This window comes from Acomys minous (genome assembly GCF_964271855.1).
Source record: "Acomys minous genome assembly, chromosome: 1".
In the NCBI taxonomy this organism is placed as follows: domain Eukaryota; kingdom Metazoa; phylum Chordata; class Mammalia; order Rodentia; family Muridae; genus Acomys; species Acomys minous.
The window spans coordinates 158,649,023-158,660,302 of record NC_140483.1 but is presented as its reverse complement, the minus strand read 5'-3'; the positions used below and the strand labels follow the sequence as shown (position 1 = coordinate 158,660,302).

Below are 11,280 nucleotides of genomic sequence, written 5' to 3'. Positions count from 1 at the left end.
GCCAGTGGGTGCTATATTGGAAGACACAGATTTACCATTAAATTTGAATCTTTAGGGGAGGGAGGGAAGGAGGGAGGGAGGGAGGGAGGGAGGGAGAGAGAGAGAGAGAGAGAGAGAGAGAGAGAGAGAGAGAGAGAGAGAGAGAGAGAGAGAGAGAATGTGTTTAGATTTGGTGGGTGAACAGCACTTTCCTGTGGGAACTGGGAAAGGACCCAGAAGCCTAGGGAGCCAGCATAGGTCTCTCCCTAACACCCTTTTCAGGAATTTCGCACTGAGAGTAGAAGCAGCCAAGTAGAGCTGCTCCAAGCTTGGAGCTAGGATTCAGAGCAAAAGTGCCAGAGTGGGCTGCTCGGCATGGAATCAGCTAGAGGCCAATGCAGCTCACTGGAGTCAGCTGGTGGGGAGGGTATTAGAGAATGACGTTCAAAGCAAGCCTTACGAGTTCACTAGCATTTAATGCAATAACCCAGACCTAGACAGAGGAGTGAGGTGGAGTTCAGATTGCAGACAAGTGGGTTAGGAAGGGCGTCTTGATGCCCGTGGGAACTTATTTCAGAAGCCAGAACAGGGTAGAGGATTGAAGAGACTTGTTCTTGAAATTGGTGTTGAGGCAGAGAAAGTTGTCTTGGCTATCCAGAGGGGTACTCAATCCCTGGGAAGGAATAGCCTTGGCTAAGGTGCTTTCCTCGGTGCTGCCTGGGTCTTAAGCCAAGGGTGGGGTGAAGCTAGGGTAGTTGAGTTGAGCCAGGAAAGATTGAAAGGGACACAAGGAGGTCCCCAAGTGTTAAGGATTTTAGAAAAAGGTGTTGGAGCTGAAAACCCCCCCTTGCAGCCTGTATGGGGGAGGGGGTGGGGGTGGGAGAAAGGGGAGGGACCTACTGGGACCTGTACGAGGACAGGCGGAGCTTCCAAATCGCCCAGGGTCCACCAGAGGAGCCGGAGAAGGGGGGCCGACGGCGGGGCGCGGGGAGGCGGCGCGGGGGGGCGGTCCAGGGCCGATCGGGAGGCGGAGCCCAAAGCTAGGGGCTGCTGGCTAGTGTCTCTCTAGGCTCCTTAGCTCGGGCGTCCTGGTTCGCTTCAGTGTCCGCTGTCTCCACTGCTGCTGCTTCTTCCGTCTTCGCCACCGCTGCCACCGCCCGCAGCACCGCAGCCCCTCCCGCCATGGCCGCTGCCGGCGCCCGGCGCAGCCCGGGCCCCGGCTTGGGGCTTCTGGGGTGGCCGAGGCTAGGCTTCCACCCGGGGCCGCCGCCACCACTGCCGCCGCCGCTGCTGTTGCTGTTTCTGCTTTTGCTACCGCCGCCGCCGCTGCTGGCCGGCGCCACCGCCGCTGCCTCGCGGGAGCCCGACAGTCCATGCCGGCTCAAGACAGTCACAGTATCCACGCTGCCCGCTTTGCGGGAAAGCGATATCGGCTGGAGCGGAGCCCGCGCAGGGGCCTCGGCCGGGGCCGGGGCCGGGGCCGGGACCGGGACCGGAGCCGGGGCCGGAGCTGCCTCCGCTGCAGCCGCCGCCGCGTCCCCTGGCTCCGCGGGCTCAGCTGGCACAAGCGCGGAGTCTCGTCTCCTGCTCTTTGTGCGTAATGAGCTCCCCGGGCGCATCGCAGTACAAGATGACCTGGACAACACGGAGCTCCCCTTCTTCACCCTGGGTAAGGAAGGGTAGGCTCCGCACACGCGGAGTCCCAAGGAACCCAGAACAGGACGGGTGGGGGCGCCCTGGGGATCCCCGCTTCAGGCTGCCCCAACGGGACTGGGTGGCAAAGGGCAGCCAAGGGGCCCGGAGGGCACACAGGTGGTTGGAAAGGAGTATAGGGCAAGAGGTCCTGGAGCGCGCGCTCTGGGAGCCCCGGGGGCGTGCCAATGGTCCCGCAGTGGGGACCTGGCTCTCAGCTTGGCGATCTAGTCTCTGAGCTCCGCCCCTTGCATCCTGACAGCAGGAGACCCCAAGTCACTCGGTGTGCTCCGACTAGGTACTTGGCGAGGAAGACCCTTGTCCTGAAGCCAGCTCACGGTCAAGCCATGTACCGATCTTCATGACAGCTCCACTTGTCCAGCCCATCTCTGGTCTTGGAGTTGTGGATTCTTCCCTTCCAGACGGTTTTTCTCAAGATCAGAACAGAGTAGCTAAGTGAACATGGAAAGACTCAGTCTCCAAAGGCTCTGCCTTCTCATGGGCTTGGTGACCTTGGCTAAGTCGCTTCCCTTATGAGCTTCGGTTTTGGCCTTCTGTAAATAGGGGTTGAAATCAATTGAGTGATGTTTGAGGGCTGGTATACTTAGCCCAAGCCCACCACTTCTAGATTCTCCCTCAGCCCCCCTTTCTTTATCACCTTCTCTCTACTCCATTCCTCCTAGTCACAAGTAGGCTTGTCACCGCTGTTCCCTTACTGGGCTAATAATAATAAAGGCGAGAAAAAGGACAGGAGAGGAGACTAATGGGGGTAGGGGCTCAAATAGAAAAGTTAATCAGAAAGTTCGCCAGCAGCTTGCCGCCTGCTGATTCCCGGCGCGAATCCCGGAGGAGTCGGCCCTTCGGTGGAGCTGTGGGAAGCGCGGCTGATTTCCCACCCGGGTAATTGATAGCTTAATTATCTCAGAGAGCGTTTACAAAAATGTTGTTCCCCTTAGCTCTCCCGCGCTCACTGCTCGCTAGCTCTCCCCTCCCCTCTTGGGGGCGCGGGGCCCGATTGGTTGTCTGAGTCAGGCCAACAACTGTGCGGGAGAGGCGCCAAGGGCTCGCGTGGAGAAGCTTCTGCGGGACGCTTGATTTCTGGAGATCTGAATCTTGTGCCTGTGTCATGAAGTGGCGGGTTTTAGTGGCTGGCATCCTTAGGTGGCAGTCCGAACTTCCGAGGTTAACTCTCTGCTTTCTGGCAAAGACTTACATTGTAATGGACTAGATTTCAGTCCTCTGAGAGCCATGAGGTTTTCCCAATGTATTTTGTAATACCCTCCCTCCTTTCTCTTTCATTTTGCCCCTCCCCCTTTACACATTTGCGCCTGCAGCCAAGCTGGTCACCAGGTTTGTGGGCCCTGTGCTTTTCTATTAGCTATATTGCTTGAGTATGCGGAGCTTTCTGGAGGGGGCAAAGCACAAGACCTCCTGACAGGTTCTCAGGGGACTTCCTGTGGCAGAGCTTCTGGAGTGTGGCACAAACTCCCACCCTCCCCTCTCCTTTCTTTCCCTCCTCCTCCTCCTCCTTTTCATCATCATCATGAGCACAAAAAGCATGCAGCACAGACACAGACACCTAAACTCACTGTAGTCTTCCCCACGTGCACCCATGGTCTGTTCACCTCCAAGGAAAGGGATGCAGGAGGGTCTGTATGGAGTTTCTGAGAGTACCATTGCTTAATGTGTAGGTGTGTTCTCTTTATATACACAAGAGCTGTTCTCACCATTTTCCATCATAGCCCCTTCCGTCCATCCTGACATGTCTCCCCTTCAAGCTATGAGATGCCAGAAGTGAAGATTCTCCTGTACATCCATTCAAGTAGAGAAGAAAGAGTGTGGACCCTTGAGTAGTGCTTGCATTGGCAGTCTGAATTCTAGAGCATTCCAGTTCATCAAAGATGTAGGGATCAGGTCCAGCTAGCTTTCTCTAAAGCTAGCACCCAAAATTCTTGGAGCTAGCAGTCCTTGCCATTGTAAACTTTGGCTTTCAAGGGGATGGGTGGTGCCTCAGTAGAGTGAAGCAGAGCCCTGAGCTGGAAGTCTCAAGCCCCTCAGAATAAGCTTGAGAGTCCCTAGTATCTTCCATGTGGGGCCTTCTGTTGAAGTACAGCCAGGAGCTAGTTGTCTGGTGACCTTCTCACCCCTGAATTGGAGAGATATTTGCCCTTTTGGCTGCACTAAGCTTATTTGGGCCCACACAGGGAATTGGGTTCCCACCTCCACCCCCCCCCCTTTCCCACCCCAGAGTCCTGCATTGGCAGCTCAAGAGCTCCCGACAGGGATTTGGCTAGCGAGGTACTCAGCAGATGGCAGGGTATAGCAGGAGCTGTGTAGGGAGACGTGGGCTTTTTATTTGTGTTGGTCTTCAACTGTTTGCATGTAAACATGGGGTTCACAATGAGCTCTTAGAGGGCCAGGCTGCCTGGCAATGAGGGCCAGTGGCAGCACGAGGAGGGGTGGGCAGTGTAAGTTATTTATGGGTACCTCTTCTCCAAGCTGCTACAGCAGCCCCATTGCACCTCTGAACCTTTATTCAGGCTGTCTAGCTTTTGCTTCTGGCCAGTTAGGCTACATTTTCACCAGGACTGTAAGTCACACTGTTCTTGGGGGTGGGGTGGGGGCGGTAACAGCCTGCTTACAAAAATTGGGGCTCAAATTCTGCCACTAGTGGGGAGTGTGGAGCCACCAGTAGGGGATGATGATGTCTGGCAAAGCCTTTCCTGCCATGGTTTGGGTCCTGGGCTCAGTGTTGCTGATTTCATTAAAGGTTGCAAAAACCTAGTTGGGGACCCTTAAGGTAATTCTCTGCATACACTGTCTAGCATCCTTATTCACTAAAGAAATCTTCCCCTACTCCATTCTGGGTTTTATTAGACTTATTGGCTTTGTTATTGGTAATTCTTGATGGAGGGGGAATCTTTTCCCTTGGATCCCCTCCTTATTGTATCTTTGTGTTCTCCGAGTAACTCATACCTGCTTTTTGTAAATGGTAGTTCGTTTTAGATGTGGATGATCACCCAAGTTTCCATGCCTGGGCCTCTTATTTTGAATCTGATTATGTCGATGGCATTGACAAAGTAAAATTTCCCTAAAAGTGATCAAGGAATAGCAAGTAGTTATTGAATCTTTAATGTCATGCTGAGCATTTTACTCTTGCCATGTATTATTAATTCGCACAAAATAATGTGGAGTATGAACTACTGTTATTCCCATTTGATAGATGAGAAAGCATTCTTAGAGGTTCCAGTAGAAACTCACACTGTAAGTAAGTGGTAGAATTGGAACCGGTATCCTAATCTATTGGATGCTTATATTCTTGGCAGTTGTCAGATTGGCATCCTGAACAAGGTATGCTATTTATATAGGATAAGGAGCTGGGTAGATAGATGCCCTATGTGTCAATAAGAAAAGAAACCACCTCGGTAGGAGTCTCCACTGTGTCAGTGAGCTGAGTTGGGGGGGGGGGGTTGAAAAGGATGCTTGAATTAAATAATCAAGTTCTAAGATTCTAGCCTGTCAAAGGCATGCTGTTTAGTGGTGCCTATAAATGTAGAGATGATGTGATGACAATAGGAAAGAAAGACACTTCTGTAAACTTGAGGAAATTTTGGGGACACTTTCTGTAGCAGAAACACTTGAGCTAGTGTGCACAGAAAACCATGAAAGGAAATTTGAGGAGAGCCTGAGTGCTAAAGTGTAGCCTGGAATATGAGTGCTAGGATCTAGTAATCTCTGCCATGGCTCACTGCGACCTTGAACAGGTCATTTATCCCTCCAGAGATTCAGTCCTTTGTGCTGTGATATGAGTGGGTAGATGAGTCCTAAAATAACCCGTAAGTGTAAAGCTTCTGTGAACTTGAAGTGCTCTGACCTACTCTGTCACTTTGACTAGTTCCTCGTGCTTCTTGCTTCTGTTTTCCTTTGCTGGTAACATGGGGGTGTCAGTAAGGAGAGAAAAGAATGGTTCTGAATAGGAGCAATTGCCAGTGCAGAGTGTAGGGCTTCTCAGGTGAACCTGTATGTCACCCAGTCCTTGTCCACCTTCAGGCATCCCTGAAGTCTGTTCAATAGATAGGGAATGTAATCTTTCTTCTTCTTCTTCTTCTTCTTCTTCTTCTTCTTCTTCTTCTTCTTCTTCTTCTTCTTCTTTTTCTGTTCATGGTAGTCACCAGGCCATACTGTTTACCACCTGTCCTGCTTTAACCAAAGGAGGGAAAAAAAAGTGATAATACTGAATAAGCACCATTTCTGAGTAATTTGCTTTACTGTGTAAACCTGATGGGAGAGCAATGCAATGTATAGACAGTAGTGATGTGAAAAATAGAGAAATCATTGAGTATATCTTTAAATGCACTACCGTGTGTAAAACTGGGCAAATCCTGATGCTAAATTCCTGATAGGATGCTCATTACAAGAAACTGACCAGCTTGGGTGGAAGAGAAATATATAATAGAAAATGTCAATGTGTCCAGTATAATTGTCAGTCCAGTGAAGGCTTCTTGAAGTCATTGTAGAAATTGCTACTCAAAGGATGATAAGGAACTAGCCACTTAACTGACCAGTTGACAGAGAGCTGAAGAAGTTTCCTTCAAATGTCACTAGTGCACAATGAAGAATCCATGCTTTTGTGGGGAGTCCTATTCTTTATTTAATTAATTAATTTATTCAGATTGTTTTCCCCTCACTTGTATTCTCCTATTCCTCCCTCCCTCCTGCGTTCACCCTTTTCCCCTCCTCTAGATCTGCGACCAAAGGGGACCATCTCCCTCACCATATGGTCATAGACTATCAAGTCTCATCCTGGTAGCCTGCTTATCCTTTCTCTGAGTGCTACCAGGCCTCCCCACCAAGGGGAAATGGTCAAATATGGGGTACCAGAATTCATGTCAGAGTCAGTCCCTGCTCTGGACACAACTGTGGATAATATCTTGTCCATTGGCTAGATCTGAGTAGGGGTTCAATGTTTACTGCATGTATTGTCCTTGGTTGGTACAGTAGTTTGAGCAGACCCCTGGATCCATATCTGTGCATCATGATGTTCTTACTTAAAGAATGTCCAAAAGGCAAAGATAGAAAGTAGTAGGGACAGGCTGGTTGAGCTATCCAGCAGCCTGTGCTGACCCAAAGCTTATAGTACAAATATGCTGAGAGATGGTAAGGTCAGTGCTCACAAAGAAACCAGTAGCTTTTGGCCAGAAATTAGAAAGGGGACACAGGTCCATGGAGACTGTCTCTGTTTTGATTTATTGTGTGATTATAAAGATCCATACCCTCCATTTGGAAGGAGGTACAATGGTTACAAGTGAGCTATGTCTACAAAGAGATTTCTGATTGACTCCAGAATATTTTTTAACATCAATTCTATTGTTTAGTTCTGAGAGATTCTTGGATGGGAAAGAGGGAGACTATCTTGAAATAATGCTATGTTTCAAGCAATATTTGCTCTCCACCAGTCACCAGGTTAATTGTAATTAAATAAAATATTTGGATAAGAGTCAAATTTCAGTGTCCATCCTGCTGTGATAGGGGATAATTGTAGTCAGTGCTTTCAGCTGCTGTGAGATTGTGTTAACTGAGCCCTTTTTAAAAAAATATATATATATATATATATATTATTAATTTATTCATATTACTTCTCAATTGTTATCCCATCCCTTGTATCTTCCCATTCTTCCCTCCCTCCCATTTTCCCCTTACTCCCTTCCCCTATGACTGTGGCTCTGTCATGCCCTGTATATGCTTATAGGATATCAAGTCTCTTCTTGGTAGCCTGCTATCCTTCCTCTGAGTGCCACCAGGCCTCCCCATCCATCCAGGGGATGTGGTCAAATATGGGGCACGAGAGTTCATGTGAAAGTGAAGGACTTGTTAACTGAGCTCTTGATCTACATGTTTCCCCCTCCTTTCTCCCTTTTCTCTCACACCACCCAACTTCTTTCCAGCCCAAAGCTAATGAAGCCTATTTAACACTCAAGGCAGGGAGAAATTCGTTGTAGGCTCTCAGAGAGCACAGTGATACAGAGTAGGGACTGGAGTAGGGAAAAGAGAAGGTCTCTTTCTCCTCAGTCCAAGCCAGCCAGACTTGATGTCTAAGGTCGTGTATATGTGTGTGCTGCTAGTAGTATTGACAGTAATTAGACAGCAGACCACTGCTAGTGTTAGTGTGAACCAGAGCTTGTTGTGGTAGGAGGAGGTGTGACTAGGCTTCTTCCTGACAAATCTATTTGCTTATCCCCTTGTTTGTTGTACCCTAGTCTTATCTGATGTCAGACAACACAGACATCTGTTCTAAGAGAAGAAGGGCTAGAAACTGACGGTGACCTCTTAGGTGACATTCTGAAACCGTTAGCATGTTGTCTTCCTTTGAGTACAAACTGAGAAGGCATTTACTCCGCTGTTTCCATTTCATATAACAAGACTGCGACCTAGACAAAGAGGAGTCCACAGTTCACACCTTCCCCCAGGTCTCTTAAATTCCATGTTTTGCATCATAATTCTAGACCTCTTCCATAGAGAACTGGCTTTGATGCATCTTAGTGCATAAAGTGTTGTTGAGCATTATAAAGTATATCAGTCTTTTCTCCTGCCCTGCCATAAAAGTAAACAAATAAAAACCTTAAGGGAAAAAAATCTCCTTAGGGCAATTGAATTTGTTTCCTGCCAAAGTAGCTAGCTGGTTGGCTCCAGTCTCTCCAGAAGAGCCCAGTCAGATGATGAATCTTTGTCCTGGAGGAGGGGGTGGGGCCTTTCCTTAGAGGTTATCAGGTGAGGTCTACTCTTCTATAGAAAAAGAAACTGTTGTATTTATTCTTGGGGCAGAGCAGGCTCAGAGATGTGCTTAGTTTGCTGTGCTGACACTTTCCCTAGTTCTCTTACTGACCAGATAGTGGCAACAGAAGATTAACTATAGTGAGAGCAGGTTTTCCCTTCCTAGTAGCAGAGCAAACAGCTCTCTGCCCCAGGAGGAGGCAGTCAGCAGTGCTTGGCTGGGCTTGCTTGCCTGGCTTGCTACTACCTGCTGTCTGCTTTTGACTGCTTTTTTTCTATGTCTGTAGGTATTTTGGACAACAAATCTCCAGAAAGATTTCTCTTTAGAATAGAAAAGGGATTAGCATTGCCCACAGAAATGTTATGTTCAAGACTGAGATATCTTTAGTCTCATTATTGGCATACGAGAATGTGGATGCAGCCAAGTCTGTAAGTTGAAATTTGATGACACTGTGTATTACAAACATAAGGATTTAACCATGAGAGGGTAGTACTTCCTTCATTGTATTGCTACACACTTTGGGACTCAGAAGCACGTTTCTGTGTTATGATTTCAGTATTCAAACTCACTTATTTGCCTCTAGAAATCTTTTTTCTAGTTAGTCTATCCTATCCACTGAAGTTCACCCAAAACCCAAATATCACAATAGGTCTTTCCACCTGGCATTTTCTTCTTGCTCTTAGACCACAGTTCAGGCTCCATATAGTACTGCAAGTCCTATTGTCACATTCTATCAATTGTCTTATAAGAACCATTCCTCTTCAGTCTTTAATTTCCTCACCACCATCCTTAGAATCTTCCTTCTGTCATTCCTTCTAAGACTTCTTATGAAGCTCAAATGCCAACTTCTCACTGAAGCCTTCCCTGATCTCTTTGTATCAGCATTGAACACTCACTTCAGTATGAAGACCACCATGAAAGCAGTCAGTCCTTGGAGAGCTATGAAGCACCAATGACATGCCTAAGTTCTCTGGGATCGTGGGCTATGTAAGAGAGTCAATTACAAGGACCACTGATTCAAAAATCTTATCTCTCTTTATGTGTGCATATGAGTATGTACTTGTGCTATTATTCAAGGACAACAATGCTAAATGTCATGAGAAAATTATATGACTATATATGAAAGATGACAAGTTATATAAAAAAGTAAGCAAATAAAAGGAAAAACAAAAAAGAAGGAAAAGGAATATGAAGTTCTGAGTGACGGACTTAGTTTTAATATACGATATCATAGAGTGAGGAGTTTATTGGAAATGTGAGATTGGAACAAAGGCTTAGGAGTAATTAATTATTATTCAAAAATTCTAAGAAGTAATACACTAAGCAGAGAGCAGTCTTAGGAAGACCTTATCCAGGAGCAATGCAACACAGAGCATAGGATGGTCACTGGAGTTCGAATGGAATGGGCAAGCTGATGGTCGGGAGCTACATCACACATGACCTGACAGACAACTGTCAGGATTCCACCTTCTGCTGCCTGTGCCATGGGATGTGCATGACCTTCAGGCAAAGAAAGACAAGTTCTGACTTATATTTAAAAAGCATAACACACTTCCCTGTGAGGAGAAGAGATAGGAGTGGAAGAACATCAAGAGGCTGCTCAGATGAGAAAAGACCAGGGCTTGGAGTAGAACAAGAGCAGAGCTTCCAACACATGTTTCCTGGACTGCCTTGTGTGGCTTTGCTGTGCAGTACCTAAGCAGGGAGCAGCCCTCCTTCATTTTGTACTGCAATGACTCATTGTGTCCTTGGCATAGTGCATAGATCATAGATAACAGGAGTCTCATTTTTCCTGATTCTCATTCCCAAATCCATCTTGGGAAGAACTAGAGAAGTGTGTCAATCCTGTTTTTCCCTTAAGGATGAGATTGGATGACATCTCTTCTTACATGAAGCTTCTTTCGCTGAACTCCAAGAAGCATTTCCACCATTTTTTCCAACTTCTTATCTGAGACATGTGTATGATGTGTAATGAGACAGTAGGATTAGAGAAACTTATGCTGGATCTGTGGAGAGGCCATACTTTAAGAGTCTGGAATCCAGGTAAAGCTTTAGAACTGGGTATTGTGGAAAATAAGAAGAAATTGGACATTTGAGAAGATAACATGTACAACATGTTCTAGGATTATCAGGTGTCAGAAGTAGAAAGTCAAAATGTCTTTAGCAAGTCAATGGCAGGGCAGATGTCAGATCCTGTATGTACTGACTTCCTAATCCAGTTTGTCATGCCTCTGCTTTAGAGAAGGGTAAACAAAGATGGGAGGAGTGAGAATCCAGTGGTACCAGGTAACTATCATTAGTCCAGAAATTGGTAACCATTTGTTGACAATAAGTATGTTCCATGTACCACCTTCTGCCCACTGCTTTTTATCTGCTCTACAGTTTTGAATGGGAAAAATGCATTGTATATGTCACAAGCAAGCTTAGATCTCAGAGGAGCTGGGAAACATATTCAAAACTGTGTATCTCTTAGGAAGCTAAGCTTGGTCCAAAACTAGGTCTGCCTAGTTCTTCTGGTTCTGCCTTTTCTCTGCCTTTGGTGCTGCACAAAACTAGGGGTGGGGGGCTGTCAAATTTTGATCTCTTTGGCCATACCATTTTACTTCTTGTCACTTCTCATTACTAAGAAGTTTCAGTGATTTCTCACATAGGAGCTAGTATGTGACTGTCTCACAGGCCCAAGGGAGCTAAACACCTCTTTCTGTGCTACATGTAGCTGACTCAACATCTCCCCAGTAACCCCACCCAACCTCTTATAGCACACACAGCTCAGTGCTCCTTTGCCATGAGAATTGAGCCTTGTTTTGTATTCTCTGGATGTTCCTGCTATCCGTAAG

At 47.0% G+C, this 11,280-nt stretch overlaps 1 protein-coding gene across 6 annotated transcripts in view; it reads left to right on the top strand.

Annotated features, from left to right (window-relative positions):
• Nucleotides 1-473: 473 nt before the first annotated feature.
• ASTN2 (astrotactin 2) overlaps nucleotides 474-11,280 on the top strand; it is a 960,073-nt gene continuing 949,266 nt past the window's right edge. For all 6 annotated transcript variants that reach the window (XM_084779663.1, XM_084779662.1, XM_084779659.1 and 3 more), the window contains exon 1: nucleotides 474-1,648. In XM_084779663.1, the coding sequence (XP_084635789.1) occupies nucleotides 1,162-1,648 (487 nt within the window). In that variant the 5' untranslated portion in view covers nucleotides 474-1,161. The remainder of the gene's footprint in view (nucleotides 1,649-11,280) is intronic.